The sequence below is a fragment of the Fukomys damarensis genome, unplaced genomic scaffold (assembly GCF_012274545.1).
Source record: "Fukomys damarensis isolate Sample0158 unplaced genomic scaffold, DMR_v1.0_HiC HiC_scaffold_36, whole genome shotgun sequence".
Lineage (NCBI taxonomy): Eukaryota > Metazoa > Chordata > Mammalia > Rodentia > Bathyergidae > Fukomys > Fukomys damarensis.
Window position 1 is genome coordinate 42177888 of NW_022900948.1, and position 13975 is coordinate 42191862.

The 13975-nt window shown below is 56.9% G+C and overlaps 1 protein-coding gene and 1 long non-coding RNA gene across 17 annotated transcripts in view; one reads left to right on the top strand and one right to left on the bottom strand.

Moving 5' to 3' along the window:
* Ralgps1 (Ral GEF with PH domain and SH3 binding motif 1) overlaps positions 1-13975 on the top strand; it is a 250289-nt gene that overhangs the window by 213493 nt on the left and 22821 nt on the right. For 6 of the 14 annotated variants that reach the window (XM_033759014.1, XM_033759016.1, XM_019205951.2 and 3 more), the window contains 3 exons: positions 2507-2574; positions 11928-12057; positions 13026-13180. In XM_033759014.1, the coding sequence (XP_033614905.1) occupies positions 2507-2574; positions 11928-12057; positions 13026-13180 (353 nt within the window). Of the gene's footprint in view, positions 1-2506; positions 2575-3848; positions 4216-11927; positions 12058-13025; positions 13181-13975 lie in introns of those variants that run through there. The other 8 variants (XM_033759017.1, XM_033759015.1, XM_010613573.3 and 5 more) reach the window with 4 other exon arrangements.
* Positions 516-11169, bottom strand: LOC104854902. 3 transcript variants are annotated; one of them, XR_004515388.1, is made up of 5 exons: positions 10225-11169; positions 9549-9786; positions 9301-9440; positions 7866-8292; positions 517-1949 (listed from the first exon to the last, which is right to left on the bottom strand). It is a non-coding gene; the product is annotated as an uncharacterized LOC104854902 (long non-coding RNA). The 3 variants fall into 3 exon arrangements; XR_004515389.1 differs by lacking the exon at positions 9549-9786 and having other exon boundaries at positions 516-1949; XR_004515390.1 differs by lacking the exons at positions 9301-9440; positions 9549-9786 and having other exon boundaries at positions 516-1949.

The following is a 13975-nucleotide window of genomic DNA, read 5'->3' on the forward strand; positions in this document are numbered from 1 at the left end:
TCTGATTATGGAGCCTCAAGGGCTCCCTTCCCAGGAGGTCCTGAGTGGCAGGAGACAGGCAGGGCCGGTGGCTGCAGGGGGCGCTCTTCCCCTGGACCAGCTTGCACTTGGAGACTGGCCCCTCACCCCCAAGGATGCAGCAGCTTTACTAGAACATTGAGGACGCTGCATTTCTTTTGTTTTGTTTGGTTTGGTTTGGTTTGGTTTGGTTTTTGAGACAGGGTCTCACTATGTAGTTGAGACTGCCCTGGAACTCACTGTGTAGCCCAGGCTGGTCTGAAACTCACAGCGATCCTCCTGCCTCAGCCTCCCGAGTGCTGGGATTACAGGCGTGTGCCACCAAGCCCAGCTGACGCTGCCTTTCTAACCCCTGCCCCATCTGCTTTGAAAGATTGTGCCAAGAGGTTCAATCAGTACTCTGTTGCTCAGCCTTTAGTCTAAGTTATTTATTTGAGAAAAAGAACCCACATTCCCGCCACCTAGAAAGCCGATCGTTAGCATTAAGTGAACGTAACTTTGGACTTAACATTCTGTGTGTAAAACATGTATATACACACATACGTACATGCATACAGAAGGATGAATAGCTGGATGGATATAAGGATGGAGTTTATTAAAACTGGATAGCACAATCCTTGCTAGTTTTACTTAAAAGTATTCATTTTAATTCAATCAGAAAAAGGAACTGAAATAAAAGCTCAGGAATTTCTGCTCTTTAAATAAATATTTCTTTGCTACAAGAGGTATTATTTCTCAAAAGAGCCTCCTAAGAGTCATAGAAGAGGTCAGGCAAAACATGGAGAGCCTGAGTCAGTAAGTTTTGCGAAAGTTTCTGCTGCGGACAGTGTCAGTTGGCTCTGATTCTGAAAGACGATCCTATTCCCACTGCCCCTTTCTTCACCTCTCCCTCACCCTCCTCCAGTGTTTTTTGTTGGTGGTGGTGGTTGTATTATTATTGGACCACACAGTCCAAGTTCGTAACATAAACATCGTGTTGAAGAATCATAATTCCTACTGTTTCGTATTTTTAAACAGATACAATTCTTACCACCTGTTGTTCCTCCACAGCGTCTCCGTTCCTGGAGTTTTTCTTCTAAATCAGTACCTTATTTAGCTGGATTTCCTCAGGAGTGGGGCCCTCCCCAGGCCTGGCTGGGTGCCCTCCTCGGCTCTCTCCCAGGCCTGCAGACCCCGTGCCGTTGCCCCCCACACTGGGTGCTGCTATAGCGAAGTCTGAAGCCCATCTGTTTGTCGCTCTGAAAGTGGCTTGTTTGGTCCTCCTGACAGGTGAAGAATTCCTTTCAAAAGCTCAGTGAGGGAAGTCCTCCGAGGAAGGACAGACCCTCCTCCGCTGCCCAGGAATGCCACTGGTTTGTGTCTTTGGCTTCTCCCTGCCATTTCTTGGCTTCTGTCTTCCAGGCCGGGATGTGCTGGGTGCCCTCTGCCCTGCTCTCCCGTTAGTTCCTTTCTAACCTCTGTGATCACCTCCTCATCTTCAGCGGTGCCTGGCGATCTGTTTGCACTTAGCTGTTCACTCAGCCCTGTCTTGTTTCAGTCTTTGATTTGGGGGTGCCCCCTGCCCCACCCCTGCCCCACCACAACCTCACTCTTCTGTTTCATTTTATCCCTTTGTTTCGTCACCTCACTTTTGAGGGTTTTTGTGTTCGGCCCACGTTCCTCTAAGTCGTTCCTCCACTCGAAACCTGGGGACTCTCCCGTTACCAGGCCACCTCCCGGGTCCGGCCCAGGCGAAGCCCTCACTCCCTTTCTGTGTCTTCTTTGGGGAGAGGAGGTGTGCTGGGCTGCTGGGCCATTTCTTTTGTCTGGCTCCCACTTAGGAGGCCCTGTCTGGATGCTCCATGGCTCTGATACAGGGAGGGAGGCGTCTGGCCATCTTCCAGGTGTGGAGAGGGGCCCCCGGGGTTCTTAGATTTCCCTTCTTCTGTAACCTGGGGGAGTAGAAAGCTCGAGTCAGTGGACACAGCAAGCAAGCAGTCTGCTTCATGTACGTGGACCCAGATTTCCTTCATCTTGCTGGCAGCTGGTCTCCCTTTCCCTCAGTTCCCAGTCCAGCCCATGAAATCTTTATTTGCATCAGAGCGACCCTGCTCTGCCACTTGCTAGCCATATGAATTTAAGAGAGGGAGTTAAGTTACTTAACCTCACTATTCCTCCATCTCCTCATCTGTGAAATGCACCTAGTTTATAGCCTTGTTGGGCAAATTAACACCCTGCTCTGTAAACCATGGGTCTGGTCACTCGCTTTATTTATTTATTTATGCTTATTCTTTTTGTCTTCCTTCACCATTGTTTCTTCAGCATGAAAATCCCCTGCAGCCATCCAAGGAGGCAGCTGTGACTGGGGTGGGTCCCCAGCATTACTGGATTCTGTGACTGCTGCAGCACTTACCAGCTACCCATCTCCCAGCCCTGACCATGACGTGTCTGTCGGTTCCCCTGTGATAAGCCAGTGCCCCTCTGATCTTGTGACAATTTCTGTTTTCAGACTATCGCTCAGAATAGAACCGGGAAGCAGCTCTCCAAGACTAGTCTCTTCCAAAGAAGATCTTGCAGGTATTGTAGCCACCTCAGTGGGAGCAAAACCAGGGTGGGCCTTGCCCATGGAGCCAAAGGGCACAGCATCCTGAGGCCTGGCCTCTAACAGATGCGCCCCGGCCACGGTTGTATTTTGTTTTTCTTTTTTGTATTGACTCTCTGCAGGGCCTAGCCCTGCCTGACTGCTTATAGTGTTTTTACCTAATCTAGCTGTCTGTAATAACGGCCACTCACCTGTCCCTGCTCACAGCCTCCCATGCCCACGTGCCCACCTGCCAGCTTCTAACTTTGTGGGACTCCTACAAGATACCTCTGTGCTGGGGCTCCCTGGAGCAGCCTGGGACAGAACAGCCCCAAGACAGGCAAGGTTAGAGCCCAAATTGGGAACAAAAGGGAAGTATAGCAAACCCCAGGGTCTTCAGGCCACTAGGACCCTTATCATCAGGAGTGCGTAGGACTCAGGGTTCTGTTCACCAGCACATGCACAGGATGCCAGGGATATTTGGTACCACTAGATCCAAGTAGCTCATCTTCCTGGATTTATTCATCTGTTGGGGAAGTGCACACGCGCGCACACACACACACACACACACACACACACACACACACACACATTCCCTAGGGACAAGGACCCAGGCTCTGCAATCAGGCCCAAGCTCTGCCATTTCCTAGCTCTCTGATCTTCAAGTGCCTCATCTACAGAGTGGAGCTAGACCCTTGCAGGGTGGCCAGGATGCCTGGTGAGTTCAGGCCTGGAGAGCACTCTGTCCACATGGGCGCGTTGTGAATGTGTGTCCAGTTCTGGCTGCTTCATTGTTATTATCGTCACGTTTCCTTTTTATTGGTTGTCCAGCCAGCTCTCAGAGACCGGGGCTGATGTCCACTGCCGCTCCAGAGAGGTGGGGTGGGTCCAACGGCACCTTCTCCTGGCTTGAGCTCCAGGTCACACTAACCTGGGTTAGGCCCCTGCAGCTTTACCTTCCACCCCAGGCCTCGGTTTCCTTAGCTACAAAGTGGGGATAATCAAACCATCATCCCAACAATGTTAAAGTGTCAAAAATGAGTGCCCATGGGAAGGTGCCCGGCATGCAGTGATTGGAAGGGCTGGCAAGCTGCTGACCTGGGTCTGCCCAAGCCCCTTTCTCCAAACTGCCATGCGAGGATGTGTCCTGGCGGATGAGAACCCCAGACCCTGGGGGAGGCAGTGCTGCAGCCTCCTGTAAGCCCCACCCCTTCAAAGCCTCTGCCCTGCCCCGGGTTCACTCCATGCCTCTGTCTTCCATCTCTGCTAGCTATGTCTTGCAAGCTGGACCCTGCACCGGCACCCTGGGGCTCCTCTCGTCACTTGGAAAGGGAAATACAGATCTTTAGGAGATCAGAGATCTTTAGGAGATGCTGTTTGTGTCAAGTTTGCGCCAAGCAGCTTGGTTTCCACAAGGCTTCCCTGAGCTCAATGTTCTACCTTCTCCTTCATACCCCTGCCTCTTCCTGACAGATGGCGCAGAAGCAAGGAAATGCTTCTAGTACTGGTCCAGTCTCCACCTTCCCGTCTCAGGCCCACTCTAGAACCCTCCCCAGGCAACTTACTCCTTGCAAATGCTCAGTAACGCACACCCATCTGTAGAGTGGGCACAGCATACACCTTCATCGTGGGGCTGTTGTGGGAACTTACCGAGGCCACCTGGGTGAAGCTTCTGGAGCCTGACCCAGAGTGCCTTCGTCAGGTACAGCTTTGTCGTGATGGTGCTGTGGTCCTCAGTTTTGTGATCCAGCCTCTGCCCCTGACTCAGCCTTCAGGTTTCTGACTGGCACTGTCTCCAGAAAGCTCTGCCAGGGGCTGGCAAGCTCTGGGCCACACCCAGCCCACCCTGTTCCTGTACAGGACCCAACATACCACTGCCACCCACTGCCACACTGCCTGTGTGCGCTTTCACACGGCAGAGGTGGGGTTGAGTGGTTGGGATGAAGACTCGGGCCTGCAAAGCCCCAAGTTCGTACTGCCAGGCATCTCACGGAGATGTGCTGACCCCTGTGTGCCAGCGTCCTGCCACTGGTGCTCTGTGCCGCTTCTGCCTGTGTGGCACTTCCCTCCGGTTTGCTGCATGCTCATGTGCCTCGTGTCTGTCTTCTCTACCAAAATAAAGGCCCCTGAGGGATGGGCCCAGTGGGGAATTCCTAGAGCCCAGTGTGTACGGCCCTGGACAAAAGCCTGCGGACACCTGCCTTGCCCTTTGGCCCTGGCCCCTGAGCCTTTCTGGGCACTGTGGGCACCTGTTCTCGGAGGCAGCTCCGGCATGGGCTGACTGCTGACTCTGCACAGCCCTCAGGAGAAGTGCCGATGCCAGCAGTTTCCTACACAGCAGAGTGAGCCCCCACTCCCAGGAGAGTTTTCCACCAATTTTCAAATCCCTGGCTTCAGCCCTGCAAGCAGGATGTTAAGATTTGCATGGATGGCCAGAAGTCTGGAGAGTGTTTGGAGAGATCAGACACCTTCAGTGGCTCTGGCTTCCTGCTTGCAGCCCCACAGGACAGAGAGGTGGGTGCTGCTGCAGCCTGGGGTCACCACGGGTACTCTAGAGGGCAGGTGCAGAGGGACTGCTCCAGGGAGGCCTTCCAGGGTCTGGCAGTTAGACTGAGCCACGTGGTAAGAGCCCAACCAGAGTCAGGGACAGGAATGTGCCTCTTGCAGTCCCAGGAATGGGAGGAACGCAGCCTCCCTCACCCCTCAGGAAGGAGGTTTAAGCTTGGGGCTCTTTCCTCAGCCACACACTTGCCGGGGAAGAGCCCTGCAGTGTGCTCCTTTGTTCCCTCAAGGCGTACATGCCACAGGCCAGCACGGGCCAAGCACTTGCAAGGATCCAGGTGCCCAGCACAAGTAAGGCAAGACTCCAGCCTCTTGGACCATGCGTCTCACAGAGGGAGAGGCAGGCAGCAAGTGCCATGAGGGGAGGACTGGCGCGTGCAGAGCCAGAAGGAGGCCAGTGTGAGCAAATCGAGATGGCCAGGGGACTCTGACTCTCCTCTGTCCAGCTCCCCTGCCTCCGGGACCAAGGGACCTTGCCCTTGACACTGATAGCCGCTGTGGTCTCATGGTCTTGAACCTCTCTGGGGTCTTGATTAACATCGGAGGTGGAGTCCAAGTGTGGCTGTGCTGGCCTCTGGGTTAGGCCCTGCACTCCGCTGAGAGCTGCCCCCGTCTTCCACCTGGAGAATGACCACGCAGGCAGGTTTGCCCCTAACAAAATACACTGTGAGAAACGAAGTGGAGACACCTCGGCTTCTGAACATAGGGAGGAAAAAGCCCAGTAATGCCACGTTTTCAGCCCCCTCCTCCATGTAATATTTAGCTTTTATGAGTGAACTAATATTTTCCTGGAGAGAAAAACCATTCAGAACGATGACCCCTGGAGGGCAAGTAATGTTCGCGGTGTGCCTTGAACTGGTGAAGACATTTCCAGATTGCGCCAGCCCTGCCACCTCCGGGCTTCCCCAGTGAACAGGGTTCCTGTGAGATTTCTGGGCGGTAACTCAAGTCCAGGAAATACCCAGCCCCGGCCTCTTCTCTCTGCACGGTGCTCTGAGAACAGCCCTCAGACACACTTTGCTATCTCCTTGTTTTTATTGACTGGTAGCAAGAGTCCTGCTCTGAGTCAGGCAGACCTGGGTTCAGAGCCCAGCTTCAACGCAGCTCCAGTTGCACAACCCCGGGCAGTGAGTCTGATCCTTCGAAACCTCAGTTTCCTTGTGAACAGCAACATTTTCTGCAGACCCTCAACCCAGGCCAGTATTCCCTGAGGCAGCGCCAGGAGTCGCGCTCGAGGGTTTGCGCTCCTGGCCTCTTGCAGCTTAGCTCCGGACCCTCCCAGCAGTCTCTGATGCCGTTCAGATGGGGGACAGGGTGAGGCAGCCGCCTGGGCACTGGACAGGGAGCCTGAGGGCCTCTCCGGGCTCCTACTCAGGTACTCAGCAGCGATGGCAGTAGTGCTGCTTCGTCGCCGGCCACCCCAGAACCAAGGGACACATAGCAGCTGTTTTTGACATGCGTATATTCTGGGGGTCACACAGGGCTAGAGCTGGCGATATCTTCACTCACATGTCTGGTGCTTGCTGCTGGCTGGGGCAGTGGCTTCAGTGGCAGCGGCTTCAGTGGCAGCAGAACACGTACCCGTGGTCTCTGTGTGTGGCCTGGGCTTCCTCACGGTATGGCCACCTCCGGATTATCAGGCTCCTCCACGGCAGCTAGCTGTCCCCCGGAGCCAATGTCCCAGGAGGACGAGGACGAAGCTATGTTGCAGCATCTCTGTGAGCCAGCCTTCAAAGCCACACAGCCTTACCTTGGCCTCCCTCAGAGAGTCAGGCAGCCACAGGGGCCAGCCCTGGTCCAAAGACAGAGGGCAGAGGCCCTACCGCTCAGCCCAGTAGGAGGGACTTTGTGGGCACTGTTTAATAGGGACACTCCAGCCACTTCACAGGAGGAAAACAGAGGCTGAGAGGTGCTGTTTCACCATCCTCTTCCTCCTCCTCCGCAGCAAAGCAACCTCTGCTGAGCACCATCCCAAGACTGCTTCGGCCTCCTCTGGGACCTGACACCCACCTTGTGAGGTGGGCCCTGCCGAGCCCCGGGCACTTGCCCAGCCTCATGCAGGAAGGAAGTAGCAGAGCTGGTTGCTGAACACAGGGATGTGGATAGGTACACTGCCTGCCTCCAACACAAGGAGCAAGGTGGGGCCAGTAGGGCCAAGAGCATTCTGTGCCCTCTCCTGGTTGCCCAGTGCACCTATGCAGCGCACGTTAGCATCTTCCCTGAATGACGTCCCTGGCATGTCCTGCCTCTCCTGCAGACACTTTGAGTCACCCACTGTCCCCACTGGTCCCCAGGCGCTAGATCCTGGTAAGAAGCAAAACTCCAAACCTGATCTGTGCCAAATCGCCTCACCTCACCCTTTCGGGGGCCTCGGTCTGGCTGCTTGTGGTGAGAGAGCAGACCTGGCCTTCATGCTCCCTCAGCGTTTCTCCTTGTCCCTGACTTGCTGGCCACAGCCCGGGGCAGGGCACAGTCATAGTGGTTGCTGCTATCTTGGGCACAGCGCCTTCCGGTTGGCAGTCAGTACCGCGATGCTCCCTCTCCTGGGCTGGTGCTCCAGACTTTCTGCAAGTCCTCAGCCCAGCAGATGCAGGCACATTCCCGGGACCTTTGCGGCCTCTTCTGAAAACCCTCAAAGTCCATCGCTACCACTGCTCAGACCCCCTTGAGCCCTCGACCCCAAGCCAGATTTCACAGGGGCCACCTACTTTCATGGAGGCCTTACCTGCCCTGGTCCCACAGATCCATGAGTGCAGCTGACTCTTGTCCTCTGGCTGTGTACATCTTGTCATCCCCAGGCCTGAGTGAGACGCCAGAAGTCCCCTGGGTCTGCCACCGTGCAGATTCCTTCAAGACCCAAACTGGCCTCTGTTTGATGAGGAAGAGAGCAGCCATAGCTAGCAGAGGGGGAGGAGGGCCTTTTCTGTCTTCAGCCCGGTGAGAGGCCTCCATGAGCTCCTCCAGGGCCTTACTCCTCATAGATCCTCAGTTCCCCAGCTCCCTGGGGCCTGGGAGCCTGTACCTCCAGCTGTGAGGAGAATGCATGGCGCCCGTGGCCCAGTCAAAGGACAACTGGGTGCCATTTTTCAGAAGGAAATGAGCCGTAGCCTCTGTGAGGAGTCGGATCTTGGCTGGCAGAGAACCTATGAGAGCTGCACATGTGAGAAACAAAGAATGTGTGTGAACGTAAAAGTGACTGACGCCCAGCTCCCAGCAAAAGCGAACTGCGAAGGGTTTCAGCATGAACGGACTTTTTGTGCCGAACCCACCTCACCCCCGCCCCTGTGTCCCTGAGAGTCACAGGACTCTGGTAGGCCCAGAAGGGTCCAAGTATCCAAGCCTGGGAACAGGGCTCCCCGCATGGGCAGGCAGGAAATGCAGGAAGCTGAGCCCTTCATTGAGCAAAAGCCCACCTTGTGTGGCAGAGGCTCAGGCGGCACGACTGTCGCACCCTTCTCATCCCACCAAAGAGGAGATGCACTCTCGGGAGGAGCGGACAGACCCGGAGCCCCTCCCTCAGCCCAGGCAGAGGCAGGACTGGGATTCAAGTTTTATGAGTCCCAGTGGGGCAGTTTCCCCTCTGCCACAGCTGCCTGCCATTCATTTCTGATATGCAAGCTCTGTTCCCCGGGAGCGGACTGAATCAAGGCAGTGCTGGCCCAGGGCAAAGCTCAGAGGCAGCAGAAATCCGTGGGAACGGAGTCCGCTCCATGCACCCCCTGCCAGCACTGCCTCCTGGACACTCGTCATGCACCCAGCCCGTGGGCTCAAGTCTTGGCCACATCCAGTTGCTCCCTAGCCACAGGGAGCGTCCCAGGGTGCCCATCCAAGCACATCACGGTGCCGGCCCCTCCCCAAACTCCAGGCTCCTCAGCGGCCTCTCAGCCTGCACAAGCTCTTCCTGCCCATCGCTGCCCGTGCTGGAGCTCTCGCACCAGGCAGGACATCAGCCGCCCCAGAAGTCCCTTCCCCTGGGCTCTGAGAGGCTCTGTGCTCAGAGCTATCCCGCTCAGAGGCTGCTCACTGGAGCAAGTTCTTGAATTTTGCAACCACAAGTTCCACATGTGAAGCTGAAATAGCCACCGTTCCTGCATAGTGGTGTTGTGGGAGGCTGAACTAAGATCATGAGGACTAAGCTGCCCCTAAAGGTTAGCACTCACCATCACCGTCGGTACCGGGGGTCACACCACTGATGCAGCGGGGCTCTTGCCGTATTGATTAATGTCACCCTCCTGTCAAGGCTTGTGTCTCTCCTGGGAGCAGATACCTGGCTGCTCTCTCCCTCACCTGACTGTCAACCCTGTGAAGACAGACTGCGGCTCCAGCACCAGTACGAGCCCCTTGGGTCAGGGCTCAGTAAACCTTTGAGGCAGGAGGAGGATGGAAAACTGAGTGGCTGGCTTCTCACCTGTGCCTGTTCTGCAGAGGCAGACTTGGGGCTGAGAATTTGACCCCTTTCTGGGGCCGCTCGGCCTAGCCCGCAGGTGCGGACGTGGGTGAACTGGGCCTGTCCGCCTCCAGAACTGGGGTTCTTTGCTGTCCGCATTCATGGGGCTGAATCCAGAGCACTACGAGACCATTATTAGAAGGCCCTGTGCTCTATTCCCTTCCATCAATGAGTGATCTATCGGTCAGTATGTGGGTTTCTTGAGAGAAAGGTAACGAAAACCAGATTTTTTTTCAACATATCTCGTTCCCCACAGAGACCATCAGTTCTCATATGTTCCAATAAAACTGCTAAAGAAACAGCCACTTAAAGAGCTTTAAAGATTATTCATGGAAAAATTATGCTGAGGAAAAATAGAGCAATCCACTGAGATAGTCAGGCCCCATGGTCAGTTTTTCCAGCTGTCCGTGCCATATCAGGCGGGCAGCGGGGACTGCACTCTGGCCAGGGCCCAGCACATGAGCACCACCCCACCCACCCTGCCCCTGCCCCAGCCCCAGGACATGACAGACTTGCCAGCCACCCAGTTCAGACACAGCCCCAGAAGACACGTGTCCCTGGCACTGTCACGTGCAGGCCACCCCAGGCTTGGCCGGCAGGAACATGAGGCATTTCGGTAGCAGAGGGTGTCACTTACTGGCAGAGACGACCATCATCTGGGTCCCAGCTGAATGGAAATTCTTCTGCTCCTGCATCAGATCTAGGCTGTTGGTCAACAACGCAGAAGGCGGGGAGAGGGGCCTAGCTAGATCCAGGGCAGGGAGAGAGGCATCAGCTCTGACACTGGGCCCTGGGGGCCGAGGGCTCTTCCTCCGAGGCCCCACCCGCTCCCACCAGCTGGCCCAGGAGCATCTGAGGTCACACAGACCTCCCAAGGGTCCAAAGCACAAAGGAGAGGGAGAATGGAGGACTCAAGAAAGAGACCAGGCGGGAAGCAGAGCCGGAGGGCAGGCAGGACAGCTGCACTTGGGAGACAAGCGGGAAGAGGGTCGCAGCAGGGAGTGGGCCTTGGAGCTGCCAGTGGAGGAGGTGGCAGCACCCTCTGGCTGTGCGGCCCTGGTGTGCCCGAGCCTCCCTCTGAAGTGGCCGTGAGGAAGTACTAACTGCACAGATGAGACTTGGGAGCGTTTTACCAGCCTGGTCACAGTGGTTAGGTCCGCTCTCCTTCCCTTTCTCAGAGGTAGCAGTTGGAACCGGTCTGCTGCAGACTTCCCACAGGAAGTGTCTCCTGATCCCACGCCTATGGTCTCTCCGCGCCCCTTCCCTCGTGTTGGGTCTGAGCCCTGAGTCGCTAGGTTCCGCCCTGCACACCTGCCTCCAGCGTGCGGAACATCTGTAAGCCGGCCTCTCACAGAACGGGCCTCCTGGGAGTGCCGGCCTGTAGCGTTACAGCAAGGGCAAAACGTGAGCGCCAAGTGTGCATTGTTGAGCCCTAATCATTTCTGCTCCAACACCGGAATCCCTGGGTTTCTACTTCAAACCACATGGGGCGGAGCAGTGCAATCTGACCTTTAGAAATAGCTTCTCTGCACCAGGGTGGGAGCCCAGTGACTCAGGCAGTGGGACTGTAATCCTCTCACGTGGCTGCTGATAAACAAGGCGGGTTCCACCCTGTGGATTCTTCCCCTGCAATAGTGCAAAACCAAAACAAAGCAGGATGGTTTTCATTCTTCCTTTCCCCCTCTAGAGCAGCTGCATGAGCTGCTTCCCCGGGTCAGTGCCGCCTGTGCCCCAACCTCTAGAGCAGAAGATCTTCCCAGGGGCACCTCGGGGATCACCTGCCAAGATTGTGCAGGATGAGCTGCCCAAGCCCCCAGCTGCCAACCCAGCCAGAATCACCAGAGTGGCCTGCACTCTGCAGGTGGTGCTGACAGTTCCTGTGATAAGAGCCTAGAGAAGCTTTCCGCTGTGTGAGGGAAATGCGCACGGAGGAAAGCACAGGTGCATCTCACAGCCACTCCTGGGTTCATAAAGTCCTGGCCGAGGAACTTTGCTTCAGGGTGGTGCCTCTCTGGCTGTGTCCCTGCCGATTAGTCTATGAGATCCTGCTTTCCAGATGCCACCTGAAGCAGGAATTGAGATTCCAGCTGGCCAGTGGGCCTGCACGACCACGGGGCCCTTGCGGAACAGGTCCCGGTCACCCGCCGGTGGCTGCCAGCCTTGAGAACGGCTGCCGTGGGAAAGTGGAGGGGCTGTCTGATGAGCAGAGAGCTATGTGCTCGTTCACACCTGGTTCCGCCTGTGCCAGCCAGGCGGGGTCTGAGCCCGAACCCCGAGCCTGTCCCACCCGCACCCCTACAACCCCTGCTCTGTTCCATCTCTTCTCTTTTGCTCTCTTAGCAGGTCCCTCTGTGGGCTCCAGCTCAGCGCGCTTCCGCCGGAGACCCACCTGCCCTGATGCATCCGTGGCCGGCAGCCTCCCCACGCCACCAGTCCCTCGACACAGGAAGAGTCACAGCCTGGGCAACAAGTGGGTGACTGAGCAGCCCCCCGGGGCTCCCGGCCTGGCCTGGGCATGAATAAAGAAATGCTGGGGAATCCTCACCCATGGCTGGGCTCCTCCCATACCCCACCCTGGGAGCTCTTGGTGCCCCTGGCTGGCGCACTGTCCTGAGAATGGCATGCGCTCAGGCATCGCTGCGGGGCACTGGTGGCACCGAGACCCCTGGTTCTGCAGCTAATGGAGAAGGGATGAAGGAGAGGGCGGGGAAGCAAGAGAGGGATTCCTGCAACAGTGCCCGCTCTGTTAGTGTCCCTTATGGAGAAACCCAAAGTCCAGTGGGCGCCAGTGACTACTCAGGGCAGTGTTGGGTGTCTCGTGGCCTCTGTCTGCACAGCAGCGAAGCTGTGGGGCCCACAGCTGGGGACGCGTAGATCTCAGTATGACTGGGGGCAGCCGGCACAGACTCCCGAACAGACGGGTCCGTCTCTCCCTCCCTCCTTCCTCTGTGCCTGCTTGCTTTCCACCTCTAAGCCTCCCCTACCCTGCCCGGGTTGGCCCTAGGAGTCCGCAGGCAGAAGGAGAGCCCCTCTCTGAGTCCTCAGCACCCCTCCCTCTGCCTGCTGCGCCACGCGCCCGCGGGGCAGAAGCTCACTGGGGGCGCGTGGGCCTCAGAGGTGCAGCATTACATACTCGGTATAAGAGCGAGGCCCTTGCAATGGTGAGGAGGCCTGGGAGCCAGGACGGGACCAGGCGCGTCGCTCCAGAACTGCCGCAGCCTCAGTCCTCACAATCCTCACCTTCATCCTGGGAGCAGGCGGGGCTGGCAACGTTATCCCCCGTGGACGTGTGGAGAAACGGAGGCTCCACAAAAGGATGTGACTGGCTCAAGGTCACACCTCAAGAGGGCACGGCCTGGACACCTGCATCCCGCAGGTGCAGCCGCTATTGCCCCATGGATTCGGAGCTGTGCCTTCTTTCTTCCTTTCCGTTTCCAGTATGATGTGTCAGTTGAGTGTAGTTGAGAGTAAAAGTGCGACATTTCCATCGGAGAAAGCCAGGCACCTTCTGGACGACAGCGTCCTAGAGTCGCGCAGTCCCCGCAGGGGCCTCGCCCTCACCTCCTCCACCGTCACCAATGGACTCTCCCTAGGTAAGCGCCTCCGGCCTGCACGCTGCAGACAGGGGGCCAAGGCTCAGCATGTGCTCTGTGTCTGTCTGTCACTGTGCCACACCCAGCGGCACTATCGCCCTGGGGGACCCAGCGGCCCCTTGCCCCTAAAGAGGTGGCTCCCTGCAGGTGAGCCGGGAAGCCTTCGCTTCCTAGGTGTCTGGCAATCAGGAAGACCCAGGTTTGTAGCCCGAGTGTTTTAGGCAGAGGAAGAGGCAGCCAGACACACACTGGGTCCAAATGAGCCCCCAGAGCCCAGCTGCTGCCACCGTGGTACTGCTTGCCCCAGAGGAACCCTCGGCCCCAGGACCCCACAGTGCAGAGCAAGGAAAGCTTCTTGGCACAGTAATGGTGGCCACTGGGTCTCAACTGTGTGCTGTCTTTAGGCTGTGAAGCCAGAGGGGAGAGGATGAAAGTGCAATGTTGAGGACTGAAATGACCTCACTGAGTTTCAGCTAGAGAGAGTGCTTGTGTCCAGGGAAGGAACGGCAGTTTGGCTGAGGCTGAGGCGGGAGTTGCTGAAGTTAGGGCTGAGGCCAGCCAGCCCTGCGCTGTGGTTCCAGATCTGCCCCCTGCATCTCCGGGTCGGCTGAGGCCAGGTGGACACCCTTTTATTACTACTGCCGTCAGACCGGTGTCCCTGTGCTGGCCCTCGCCTCCCCGTGTGCCCGTGCTTCTGTTGGCGTGTCTGTGTCTGTCCGCTTCCCGTAGCAGGGTCTCGTCCCGGCCAGGTGTGGACAGGCAGGTGCCGTGCTGAGTTGGACCTGAGGAGGCCTG